This window comes from Gymnodraco acuticeps, unplaced genomic scaffold (genome assembly GCF_902827175.1).
Source record: "Gymnodraco acuticeps unplaced genomic scaffold, fGymAcu1.1, whole genome shotgun sequence".
In the NCBI taxonomy this organism is placed as follows: Eukaryota; Metazoa; Chordata; class Actinopteri; order Perciformes; family Bathydraconidae; genus Gymnodraco; species Gymnodraco acuticeps.
The window spans coordinates 7,017,800-7,032,236 of NW_022990590.1; the positions used below are offsets into that span (position 1 = coordinate 7,017,800).

The following is a 14,437-nucleotide window of genomic DNA, read 5'->3' on the forward strand; positions in this document are numbered from 1 at the left end:
AAAACTAGGGGCTGGATCTAATCAGCCCTAACTATAAGCTTTATCAAAAAGGAAGGTCTTAAGCGCACTCTTAAAAACGGATAGGGTGTCTGCCGCCCGAACACAAACTGGAAGCTGATTCCACAAATGTGGAGCTTGATAAGATCACCCTCATCCCATCCTCCCTACAATTTCAGAGAAAAATAAACTTTGAAGAGAACAATAAATACACCTCAATTTAAAAGATAAGTCTGTTAAAATACAGATAATAGCCCTGGCTTTGGGACTGAAATGGGGCTAGAGAGGACGAGCCTGGGCGGGTCTAGCCAGAGGCTCTGGATTGGGCGCCTATATCATCAGTGAACCAATCAGCGGATCTGACTGCGCATCAGAGTGTTGATGGGGAGGCTTATCAGCGATATAAGAGTTTTTCCTGAACAGGGGCGCTGCGCCCTCTTACCAAAATCAATTCCTTGAATTAGGCTTTGATTATGTTCTGGCCCGCCATCTTGCGGCTCAGCAAAAAATTGGCCCATGGCCAAACTTACTTGCCTACCCCTGGCCTAGAGCATGGGTCGGCAATAGGCGGCCCGCGGGCCATTGTTGGCCCGCCAGCAATAATATTTGGCCCGTAATTTTGAGAATCAAAAATAAAATATTATTTTGAGATTTTTTTTTTTTTTTTTTACAACAGTCGCACATCAGGGTTTCCGTTAGCCGCCGATCGATCGGCCGCCGGTCATTATCGGCCGAGTTTGATCGGTGCTCTCTATAAAGGCCGATCAGGAGAGCTGGATCTGATCGATATGGACATAAACGCGAGTGAAGTATAACCGGACCCGAGAGAGAGATCAGATCAGCTGCTGAGTCTGACGGAGACACGCAGCTCTGCATGATCGCCTGAAGCCCCGCCCATTGTTTAGCGCGCTGCATAAGAAACTGACGGGCTGTCAGGAGAGAGAGGGAGGGAGAGGGGAAAAGAGAGCATCCGTTTCTCCCGTGTTATTATTCAAAGTTAATGTAAACTTTTTAATAATGTACTTCATCTACTACAAGTAGTTTGTTTGAATGTAATAATTATGTTTTTTGTTGTTTGTGGAATCATTTATTGAAAAATGAATCTGAACTTTTCGATCTGTAACGATTATAAACTGAAGCAATATAAAAATGAGCCCCATTAACTGAGTTTTAAACATCAGCATATCCGGTCATAGTCCGGTGATTACCTGCTAACGGAAACTCTGCTACACCATTCTTATTATTATTATTGAAACATGACCGGTAAGTTTCAAATGTGTCCGGTAAAATAAATTCTGTCCCGAAATATCCGCTTACATTCATAATGTCAGCGGAGGGAGGGGAAGCGGCGCTGTGGAAGAGCAGAGTGGCGAGTGAGAGCTGTCATCTTCCCTTTACAAGCTTAGTTCAAACATGTATCTATCGTGTGATTTTGGAAATAAAAATGTCATATTCTGAAAGCCAAGACTTTGTTTATTTAAAATCAAACAAAACACCCGAACCCCGAAAAACTAGTTTTTTACGCAAATCCACGTTTATTTTGAAATGAGCCGTTGCGACTTCCGACTGATTTCGATAGAGCACATATGGCAAATGTGTGGTTGTGGGGAACCAGGTCAATTAAAGTACTTATTTAACTATTAAATACATTGAGTTTGAGTAAAATACTTGGTTACTGATTAATTTAGGTTTTAATATATTAAATTGCAAAGCAAAACTGCTGTAATTGATTTATTTTTTCCTTTGGTATTTTTTTAAAGGTTTTCAACCTGAAAGAATCCTAATGTGTCCTTGAAAAGTTGAAATAAAGAAAAGGATTCCAGTTGAGTTGCCCCTCAAGCCTCTCAAATGTGGGCAAAACACTCAAATAAATGCCAAAAACCCAGAGAACTTGACAATAATTATCAGAATAAAAGTATGTTAAATAACACTGCTACCTAGTTAATAACTCTACTTTACTCAGTGGAGGCTCGTCCATTGAGGAAAGGGAGGACCATCCTCCCTAAAATTTCAGAGAAAAATAAACTTTGAAGAGAACAATTAATAGGCTACACCTCAATTCAGGGCCGGACTGAGACAATAAGTCAGGCCGGGAATTATACACCCAGCCAGGCCACTACCAGTTTTCTTTTGTGCCATTTTCCTGGATTTATTTGTCAATATTTACAGCGTTGCTGCCCATAGTGATAGCCATAAACTTTAAATCTACTACCCCAGAATAAACATATGGACATGGGTTACTATTTTTTTTTTAAAAGTGCAAATCTATTTAGGAACCTCCATGTGAACATATTTTAAGCGGAGGTGGACCTCAAATTTTCTAGGGGGGGTCCGGGGGCATGCTGCCCCGGTTTTTTTTTAAATGTTGGACTTAAATGCATCAATCTGGTGCATTTTGAGGGCGAAATAAAGAGAGACTAAACCCATATGAAACAGAACTGTATACATTTAAATAATCATAAAATCATAAGAACATGGCCATAACAACATATCCAATATGAAAAAAACATTGAAACTTGTTTATTTATTTGTTTTAGGTTCATTTATAGTTGTGAGTGTGTCTGGGCACCTGAACCAGCCTCACCCGTCTCCCCCCTCTCCCCCCCTGCTCCTCTTTGAGGCAGCAGCAAAGACTGGTTTTAGCTCTCAACAAGTTTTTAATCTATCCGTTAGCGCAGCTAGCTAGCACCAGATGCTAACAACAACACTACACGTAACCGGTGTTTAAAAGATAAGTCTGTTAAAATACAGATAATAGCCCTGGCTTTGACTGAAATGGGGCTAGAGAGGACGAGCCTCCCTTTGGGCGGGTCTAGCCAGAGGCTCTGGATTGGGCGCCTATATCATCAGTGAACCAATCAGCGGATCTGACTGTGCATCAGAGTGTTGATGGGAGGGTTATCAGCGATATCAGAGTTTTTCCTGAACCGGGGAACAGGGGCCCTGCGCCCTCTTACCAAAATCAATTCCTTGAATTAGGCTTTGATTATGTTCTGGCCCGCCATCTTGCGGCTCAGCAAAAAATTGGCCCAAGGCCAAACTTACTTGCCTACCCCTGGCCTAGAGCAGTGCTACTCAACTGGTGGGTCGCGACCCAAAAGTGGGTCGCGGACCCGTTTCGAGTGTGTGAGTGAAGGGAAAAAAAATTGAAAGAAAAGTCCAACTTTTATTTTGAAGGCACGATTTTCTAACGCTGTGCATGCAAAATGTTGGGTCGCGATTTATTGACAAAGGAAAAAGTGGGTCCCGAGGCCTGACCAGTTGAGAACCACTGGTCTAGGGTTCACTATTCCAGCCTGTTCTCATGGCCTCTTCTCAAGGGGTATTGAACAGGCTTAGCATAATACCTTTACAGTGCATGAATTCTGCAGTCATTTATATTCTGAGCCGCTTCCCTGAATATTACTGAATAAGTCAGCCGGGGCTTTTTCTTCTTAAGGGAAATCACGTTAAGAGTCCAATAACAATTCAGTGTGAAAAGGATTTGCATCTCATTTATACAATAAAAGGATACATTTTAGATATAGCAGAATAGCACCCTGAAAGCCAACACAAACCAGAGGGAGAGAACGCAGATAGCATTTAATAGTCTAGAATAAAGAGTTTTAGTGCCTTTTGCACTCATAGTTGGAATTACAAAATGGGTTTTTATTGCTTCCTTCTATGAAACAGCAAAGTTGGAAAATTATTTTGCATAATACTTACCTACTTTTTTTTTATATATCCAGAAATGTATACAATTATTCATATAGGAGACACTACAATATCACCTGACTGCAGTGCATAGAGTTTTGTTTTTTTAAATAGATAATTATGGACAGGAATAGCTCTAAAAAACAATAAGGGATGGACCATGGCAACCTGATCTCACCAGAATGCGACTCCACCACGACTCCTTAACACCGCATTGCGTGGTGGAGTCACGCATTCTGATACATTTACGTGTCGGCACCACGCAAAAAACCCCAATGTAAAGTGAATGAGGCTCTTTTGTCGTGGTGCACACACGCATTTCTACAACGTCCCACAGTGAGCTTTTATTCTATAAAACGTTTTTAAAATCTACTTTATAGCTTGTAGTAACTCACGGGAGACTTATTTTATTTGTATTCATAATAATTGTTATTTTTCGTCAGAATGTAAAAATTACATTAGTTACGAATTTTTGTTCTAAAAAAAACAGTGCATTGTGTGTAATACAACTGTGATTTTTATTAAATTAGTTAGTTTTTAAGGAAGGCCAGAGCTTCAGCTGTGTCAAATAGATTGTTCCCTTTAGTTAACGTTATATAAAAGATAATGATCATGTCCCCTTTATTGTATTACGAGCGTCCATTCCCATTGGATAACGGAGAATTTTACACCCGGAAGTAAGTATTCTCCTTACTGTCGATTGATTTTACAGTGATATCTGCACTACTCATCAACTCAAAAACACCAAATTATCCTTGTTAATTACACAACATTGGTTGGTTTGAATTGTGTACAATGCTTTTGTATTTTCCCCCTTCGATTCGGAGAAACGAATATTTTTTCGGAGTTTTTGGATGGCAGAAGACACTACACTACCCAGAATCCTCAGCTATCGTTTGGGACTACACCATGTGCTTAGCTTGACAAACCCCGTGATCAGTCCTCAAGCTCTGTGATTGGTTGACCTCCAACTGCATTCCATATAAAAAACGTTTCGTAAAAGATAAAATCATACTTTATTCAGCAGTGCTTGCTTTACTCTTTGAAAGTCATCACATGAATGCATTGTAATAAATGGTTTTGCTGCATTAAATATTACACATCTGTCGTAGTTATTTATTTATCTACAGAGATCGGGCCTCAAAATAGACCGGAAACTATTATTTTACCGTTCTGTTTTAATTTCACAATAAAGTTAGTAGTAATAATTTGTTTTGATATTATTGTTTTTTATTAACTACTAGACCGCTGGGTCATGTTAAGACCATCTTTTCTGTGTTGCTGTTGGGGTTTTCCATCGCTTTTATGTTACAAATATCAAAACAATAACAAAAATATATCCGTTGTCAACTAAACCAAAAACAGCAGTATATTTTATTTTGTTAACACTGTAAACTTGACAGTTTTTTTAACCCAAACCACCTACTGGTTAAAGCACGTTATTACACGTTTAGAGTCATTGCAATGCAGGTAGATTATGTTGCTTTTTAATGACTGTTTAAAATGCCTTTTTCTTAATGTCTTTCAAGCACTTTTGAATGTGTTATATCTTATGAAAACATTTAAATATTAAGAGTATATACAAAATAGTGGGAAAGTAGAAGGTCAATGATATAAATATAGAATAGAAAATATCAAGAAGATACTGTAAATAATATCTACAAAACAGTTTAGTGCCTGGTAGGAGGATGTGCAAAACAGACAAACTAATAAGGCTTTATTTAAACATTAAAGAACACTTTAGGCTAAGGTCTTCTTTTAAATAAGAAAAAAGCTTTGGGGGTATCTATCTACAGATAAATATTAAGCCTGACAAAGTACTTAACGTCTAATATATTGTATGGTTTGTTTTGGAACTTGACAATCAACTTTCCTGCAATGTTAACTATGTTGAAGCACTTATTTTAACCGATATTATACATATTTATTATACTCTTATAAGATGTCAGATAGAATAATACATGTGCAGAATATGACAGTTTAATGGTGGAGGTACACACATATTGTAATGCACTGTTGAGGAACCTGTGACCCAAGTTTTGCATTCATTGCATAACTACACCGTAGTTGTGTATATGATATGTCAATAAACCTTTGAAAATCTTGAAATCTTGAAAGGGATGTGCAAAATATCAATTATATACAGTCTTTAATGAACGATTTGAGAATAACGAGTAATGAATATGCTTTATACGGATCTGCAGATAAATGTTTAGTCTTCTCAAGCACCAACTATCAAATATCTCTCCTGATTGTTGGCACTTGACAATCACCTTACCTGAATTTTACTCAGGTGTAACTAAAGTCTGATTTAAGGGTTGTTTATATTTCACATCATTAATCCAAATCTGTAAAGTAACTAAAATAAATGTAGTGGAGTAAAAATACCAGGTTAACCTTAAAGAAAGCCCTCAGGAATATAAAAGACCCCCATCACCCCAGCCACAAACTGTTCTGTCTGCTGCCGTCTGGCAGGCGGTACTGCAGCATCCGGACTAAAACCACCAGACTCAGGGACAGCTTCATCCCACAGGCCAGAAGACTATGAAACACCTGAACTTAGAAACAACATCCATAACATTCATCTGGCTGATACTTAGAAATTATTTATCTAATATTTCATATTCACAATGTAGTGACTGCTTTTTTGTCTTTTGTTTTCTTAGTTATGTTCTCTTGTATATGTGTGTGTGTTATGTGTTATGTGTAACATTGCTAACTTCTTGGCCAGGTCAGCATTGAAAATGAGATTGTATCTCAATGCTTTTATCTGGTTAAATAAAGGTTAAATAAAAAATAAAAAAGATTCCAATCTGTATATAGACTCTTATTGCACTATTTCACTATTTTTTCTGTGAATCTGTTTTATTGTGTTGCACTGTTGGAGGAGCCTGCGACCTAGGGGGGGGGGGGGGGGGGGGGGGGGGGGGGGGGGGGGGGGGGGGGGGGGGGGGGGGGGGGGGGGGTAGGACACGTTCGATTCTTGTTTTGGATAGTGTGCCGTCGATGGGTTTCATTCCATTTCAAGGTGCTTTTTGACGCTCCGTGTAAACTTCGCGCACAGCCACGCCAACATCCAATCACAGAGCTTGAGGACTGATCACGGGGTTTGTCAAGCTAAGCACATGGTGTAGTCCCAAACGATAGCTGAGGATTCTGGGTAGTGTAGTGTCTTCTGCCATCCAAAAACTCCGAAAAAATATTCGTTTCTCCGAATCGAAGGGGAAAAATACAAAAGCATTGCACACAATTTAAACCAATCAATGTTGTGTAATTAACTAGGATAATCTGGTGTTTTTGAGTTGATGAGTAGTGCAGATATCACTGTAAAATCAATCGACAGTAAGGAGAATACTTACTTCCGGGTGTAAAATTCTCCGTTATCCAATGGGAATGGACGCTCGTAATACAATAAAGGGGACATGATCATTATCTTTTAAATAACGTTAACTAAAGGGAACAATCTATTTGACACAGCTGAAGCTCTGGCCTTCCTTAAAAACTAACTAATTTAATAAAAATCACAGTTGCATTACACAAAATGCACTGTTTTTTTAGAACAAAAATTCGTAACTAATGTAATTTTTACATTCTGACGAAAAATAAAAATTATTATGAATACAAATAAAATATAAGAAGCCTCCCGTGAGTTACTACAAGCTATAAAGTAGATTTAAAAACGTTTTATAGAATAAAAGCTCACTGTGGGACGTTGTAGAAATGCGTGTGTGCACCACGACAAAAGAGCCTCATTCACTTTACATTGGGTTTTTTTTGCGTGGTGCCGACACGTAAATGTATCAGAATGCGTGACTCCACCACGCAATGCGGGTGTTAAGGAGTCGTGGTGGAGTCACGCATTCTGGTGAGATCAGGTTGGACCAAGGATGCTTATTTCCATGTTTCATCACATTAAAGATGAGGCAACACTTAAATAGACTACATGTTGAAGTGTATAAAACTGAAGAATAAACATATTATATCGTTGTATGAACAATCCTGTTAACCTACCTAATAGTGATGACAACAGCTCACAGTTGCCTAATGTTATGGTAATAGTAATATAGCGCTTCAGATGAAAAGCAGAACAATATTTTGAAATTTCGCCAAATTGACAGAAATCATCTGGTACAGATAGGTCAATATAAAAATATGAATCTTGGGTGACAAAAATCGTACTTTATCGGTTGTGAAAAGTTCACGTACCACTTGTCAATATTTGAGTCAGTTTGGGCCATATTCCAACAAGTCCTCCAACTCATACGACCAAATAGGCCGATTGTTCAGGCCCAATTATTATGACCAAATATGTTGTTTGTTCAAGCGCTTAATACGTCCTATAATTACGTTTTAAAGTTTTCGCCCTCTAGTGCTCCCGTTGAATGCAAACGTTACAGATGGTCGTTTATTCACAAATAACCCTCTCTGTAAAATCCTAAATTGTAGGATAGTTTGGCCATTAAAACGCTTTTTGATTAGATTTCTAGCGAGAAGTGTATATTGTACTTTTAGAATCCACGTCCAGTCGATATGTAGGATCTATAGTTTGATAGATATTACGAAGATGATTTGAGGTATGCAGCAGCGTCCATGTAAAGTTACGGGTTGAAAACAGTATTTCCGGTCTCGGCGTTTTCATAATAAAACCAATGATCAAATGAACATTTAATATTCATTACTAAAGGTACAGCCAAATCATCACAGCACACAAAACCTATTACCGCCGCAGATGGACCCAAAAAAGGGAGCGTTTGGAAAAAAGGGGCGGGTCCGCTCAGTAAAACGATAACAACGAAACATGGAGGAACAAGTCTGCGTTTAAGTCGTGTGTGTGTGTGTGTGTGTGTGTGTGTGTGTGTGTGTGTGTGTGTGTGTGTGTGGAGGTGTGTGTGGTTAAAACACATCAGCCTGTGGTCGCTCTTAGCCTTTCTAATGATTCTGAAGGTACATGTAAACACAGTGAAGGCGGTGCGTGAAAGGCGGTGCGTGAAAGGCACTGCGCGCTTATCTTCTCAGAGGCTGAGTTAACCCTCCCGCTGCCTCCCGCTGCTGCAGAGATTTCATGAAGTGAAGGAGGTTTTCATTCTATAATACAGCTGTGGGCAGCAGATACTGTGAGTGTCACAGACATGAATACATAGATCAAGGCAGACTGGTGCACACACTCTCCTGTTTTGCCAATCCGGTAGTTAAACAAATATAGCTCTAAATCTCTGGCCGAAATGTCCTTAAAATGAAGTCCGAGTTCGACATTTTAATTCATTACCTTTCCAACTCCTCATGCAGTTGACTTACAGGTCTATACAGGTTCATGGTAAAATGCATAAGCTTCAAATCGAGAGACTGAAACGACCAAATAGGTCGATAGGTATTTTCCTTTACCGTTCTGTTTTAATTTCACAATAAAGTTAATAGTCATATTATGTTTGATATTATATTTTATTAACTAGACCACTGGTTTTTTAACCCGCACCGCCTAGTGGTTAATGTAAGGGAAACTTCTGTGTAGCAATGCAGTGGGAGTCACCGACTCAGGAAAGAGACACGGGAAGAGCAGGAGCTCTGATGTCAAACACTGATGGTTTATTTGGAGTTTCGGCCGGAGGATTCACATCACAAGTCACAGCAGTCACGATCTGACTGCACGGGGAGAGTTGCCACGTCAATTCTGGAGCGCCTCTCTCTCGTTAGCCCATTTAACTGGTTTCACAGAGAGTAATCAACATATTTTGATAAGATAGCTTAGACAGTTGGGCACACTGAGTTACTTGCATCTGTCACTTATGGCCTCGAAGATTTCATACCTTGGACTCCACAAACAACAAAGAAGGAAGTGTCCCAGTGCACCCACAACAATAGACCATCTGTGACCTAGTGTTGCCCGGTCATAGAATGGGAACAATAACATTATGGCTGAAGCAGCCTATCTCCTTAAAGGAGATAACAGATGTCAGGGTTGGTCATGTACGTCATATCTAGGAGTCTAGGACAATTATTTCCCTAACAGTTAAAGCACGTTATTGAATTTTGTTGTTGAATACGTTTTGTTTGTTGAAAACATTTAAATATTAAGAGTAGCCTACATACAAAATTGAAAATATCAAGAAGATACTGTAGTGATCTCTACAATAAAACAGTTTAGTGCAGGACGTGCAAAGATATTAACAGGAGGATGTGAAAAACAGACAAACTAATAAGGCTTTATTTAAACATTAAGATTACTTTAAGTTAAGGTCTTCTTTTGAATAAGAAAAAAACTTTGGGGTTATCCACAGATAAATATGAAGTCTGACAAAGTACTTAACGTCCAATATATTGCATAGTTTATTTTGGCACTTGACAATCACCTTCCCTGAATTTGACTCAGGTGTAACTAAAGTCTGATTTAAGGGTTGTTTATATTTCACATCATTAATCAGAATCTGCAAAGTAACTAAAATACATGGATGTATGGGCTGGACCCGTCCAATTCCAGTCTTGGAAAGTCTGCCATGGTTCCATTCCATTTCAAAGAACTGTTGACGCTCAGCGTAACCTTGTCGCACTGCCACTCCAACATCCAATCACAGGGCTTGATGACTAATCACGGGGTTTGTAAAGCAAGGCGGATGTTGTAGTCCCAAACGATAGCTGGGGATTCTGGGTAGTGTAGTGTCTTCGGAAACTGTAGTGTCTAAACTCCTAAAAAACTATTTGTTTCTCTGAATCGAAGGTTAAAAACACAAAAGCATTGTACACAATTTAAACCCAATCAATATTGTGTAATTAACAAGGATAAACTGATGTTTTTTAGTGGATGAGTAATGCAGATATCACTGTGTAATCATTTGACAGTGAGGGGAATATATCCGGTTTTATTATAAAAACTTCGAGACTGGAAAAACTGTTTTCACCCACGCTAACTTTACATGGAAGATACACGTTATCCTGGCGAGAACTCAAATCATCTTCGTAATATCTATCAAACTATAGATCCTACACCTCCACTCGGCGTGGATTCTAAAAGTACAATATACACTTCTCTCTAGAAATCTAATCAAAAAGCATTTTAATGGCCAAACTATTCTACAATTTAGGATTTTCCAGAGAGGGTTATTTGTGAATACACGAATAAACGGGAGCATGTTGTTTCTTACACGACCACTACACTTTAAAACGTGGCTATGGGTCGTAATCTAAGCTGCTTAAACAATCGACCTATTTGGTCGTTTTTTGTAGGAGGACAGGCTGCCATATGCATGCAACCTTCCACTGTAGACTGATTAAAACCAATGGAGCACCACAGGGAACATTCCTAGGAGCCAACCCTTTTCTTTTATGGTTAATTAACCATAAGCAGAAATACATATAGTAATTTCTATATTTCTATGCCTCTGCTGAAATGTGATTGTTTTTCTTTTACTTTGTTTTGCATTTTCAGTTTAAGTCAATGTGGAAAGTAACTTGTAAGAACTCAAAGGCCTACTTTGGAGATGAAAAACTATGGTGGGAACAATTTTGGGGCCCTTTGTCTTTCTGATGTAGTTGATCAGCAAGACAAACGTCATCCGAATCCCTTGCTTGTTTGATGCCATAAATCAATTTCTCTTTGTATAGGAAAACACATCTTTCTACCTTATCTTTATCTTAACTTATCTTATCTTTCTAACACTGGCTTAAAGCTGACTTCCCAATTGGGGAAGTACTTGGGCAGTTACTGATGCTGTTTCACAAGCCTGTTAGAGCACAAGTCCAGATATTAACACAGATTGAGAAAACCCCTCTATTGAACAGGAGGGCTGACATAAGGAGGGACTAGGGAGAGATAACAAACTGAAGTAAGATGAAAGGAATAGTGATGAGACAGCCAAAAACAATCTTCACAGATACATTTCTTAATTTGATATCAATATGATGTATTTTTCTAATATATTTTCTTATTGAATAGAATCTTTCTTTACCCTAGAGACACACCAGCACATGGAGGGATACCTTTTTCTTGCTTCAATCACAATTTATGGCCCATTAGATAACTCACATATAAATCCAAGCACCGAACAGGAACACATTCTCTGTTGATATTTCTTGCTCTTGGCCCTTGGTCCTCTTCCAGAATAAAAACATGACAACACAACCTATGTTGTAAATGTATGATTTTTTTACCACTCCGGTCAGTGTTGTGGTTTGTTTGTGATGTGTTCAATGAATATAAATGATCTCCTGGAGATCTCGGTGCAATTGCTGCTGAGAGGTAATTTCCATCCCCTCTCCAACATCAGCAGCCCTGTCAGGCACATCTCCGTTGCTGCCCACACCCCCATTACAGCCCTACAAGTAATACAAATCACAGCGCTCTACCAATTATATACAAGGGCATCTTGGAGAAAACAGAGAAGTGATGCATAAACAGACATTTTTTTATCGGGAGAATTCGTCCCTTCAAATCGGCATTACAAAGCTAACTTCCTACAAGATGTGACATAAACTGTTGGCAAAAAAGTACTACTTTTTGTTCATATTTGTATAGTATTTAATGTATTTATGTATTAACATTCTTTGAATTTCCCTTACTCCCCTTATGTTATGTAAATACACCAAATACAATTGAAAATTAGATTTTTAAATATAATTGGCAATACATTTGATTTTGATTTTAAAGTCTTTAGATTTCAGTAAAACATTGTTTTGCACTTCAGTTTGGGGTAATGTGGTGGCAGGTTGTGCAATACATATGCATGGACTCAAAAAACCTTCCACTTTAGACTAATGAAAACATGAGGAGCACCACAGGGAACAAACATAGAGCCATACGTTTTTCTTATATGGCTAATTTAGCAAGACGAAACTACATGTAAACTTAACCCAAAAAGTAAGGCAATTTGTGTTTGGTAGACGATTTCTACGTTGTAACAATGCTTTTTGGCAATACATCTTATACCGTTGGAAAGCCTGTGTTATTACTTTTTTCCAATGGTACCACATTTGGGAGGAACAAGCATTTGTGGGATGAGCAGCAGAGCCGAGTATGAGGGGTGCGCCCATGAAAAAGGTGACAAATCTCCTCTGCCAATGCCAAACAGCTTTTTTTGGTGCATACTCTAGTTTTGTGTTGTATGGTAGATTGGATGATTGAAGTCTGATAAATAAAGACATATTGGCAACAATTGATTTATTAACAATTGATTCATTTAACAAGCAGCCTCAGTAGCGTGTGGAAGAACCAAACACAGCCACAACAGCCTCTCCTCCTCATGCTGTCACCAGCCTGCTCACACACTGCTGTGGGATGGCATCCCATTCTTCAACCAGCATTTGTCCCAGGTCAGCCAACGTGGTTGTGTTGGTCACTCTGACAGAAGCCCAAGTTGATCCCACAAGTGTTCAATGGGGTTGAGGTCAGGACTGCAGGCAGGCCATGCCATCCTCTCCACTCCTACTCTAACGTTGCAGCAATCAGCAAAGCATTCTCTGCATCTTCTCCACACTGTGACCCTATGATCCATGTGCCGTAGGCAGAATCTGGACTCATCGCTGAACATCATGTTCCTCCACATGTTGAGGTTCCAGTGCATGTGGGCCTGACGGTGAAGGGCAGTCATGGCCGGCTCCTGGCAGCTGTACGAGACCGGAGAGTGGCTGCCGTTTGGCATTGGCAGAGGAGATGTGTCACATTTGTTCTCACAAATGTGACACCATTAGGAAAGGTAACAAAACAGGCTTTCCAACGGTATAAGATTTATTGCCAAAAAGCATTTTTTCAACATAGAAATCATCTAACACAAATTGCCTTATTTTTAAGTGTTAAGTAAAACAAATGTCATGCCTCCTCTGAAACTCTTTAAAGTATATTTAAACTTATTTTGTGAAATATTGTGTTTTAAACAAGTACTCAAAGGCCTTCCATTAGAGATTAAAAAGTATAGTGATCCCAAAGGAACAATGCCTCCTTCTTACGTTGTTGAGCAGCATGACAAACATCATAATGTTTGTTTGGTCATACATAAAGTGTATCATTGTACTCTGTAATGTGTAAAGAAAAAGGGTTATACAGTGCTTCTGGGTCAAACTATAACATCGTGATTTTTTTTAATTTAGTCCATTGAAGTATAATTGTCACATTAAAAATTATATTGCAAAATGTATTAGTCACAACCTATTTTCTCTGGCCGGATCGCAGGTGCTGCTGCCACAAAACAAGGAACACATCGCTGCTGGTACTGTGGAGGATTATGAAAGTTAGTGCTCGGAATAGCAAATGTTCAAGCCTTAATGGATTCAGGACACCACTGGATGAATCATGATTGCGTAACATCAATCCGCAACAGAATATGAAAATAGACATTTATTTGGAAGATGCGTTTTGGCTTTTTTGGTTCAATTGTATGATTCACTGTGGAAATGTAATATAAAGAGAAAGTCAAGGATATCAACAGAACACTTTGAAACAGATTCCATTCACTACTATCATTAAAAGTGTGTCTAGCACCCCTTAATATTGATGTTAAATGTTAGCCCTTTGCTAAAAGCACTTTGGGTACAAAACACAAAAAGATTGTATCTGAAATAAACAATTTATTAACACAGACAGATCAATAATACGCTTTTAATCTTTATTTGCCCAACTTCTATGATTTGCAAAGCAGTAGTGAATGAAAACTTGCATTGAATTGCTTTTTCTCTTGCCAATTTCTTTGGAGATCCAGTTAAAGATGCTGTTTTCCTAAAATGATTAAAAGGTGAAGCACTGTGTAATGAACAGTGGCCAAGA

General features: G+C 38.7%; 1 protein-coding gene across 1 annotated transcript in view; it reads left to right on the top strand.

The window, feature by feature from the left end:
• Window positions 1–13,909, top strand: part of LOC117554236 — a 60,654-nt gene extending 46,745 nt beyond the window's left edge. Inside the window, exons 4-6 of the mRNA XM_034228560.1 lie at window positions 12,869–12,990; window positions 13,182–13,373; window positions 13,847–13,909. Coding sequence (XP_034084451.1) covers window positions 12,869–12,990; window positions 13,182–13,373; window positions 13,847–13,909 — 377 coding nt within the window. The remainder of the gene's footprint in view (window positions 1–12,868; window positions 12,991–13,181; window positions 13,374–13,846) is intronic.
• Window positions 13,910–14,437: the final 528 nt, after the last annotated feature.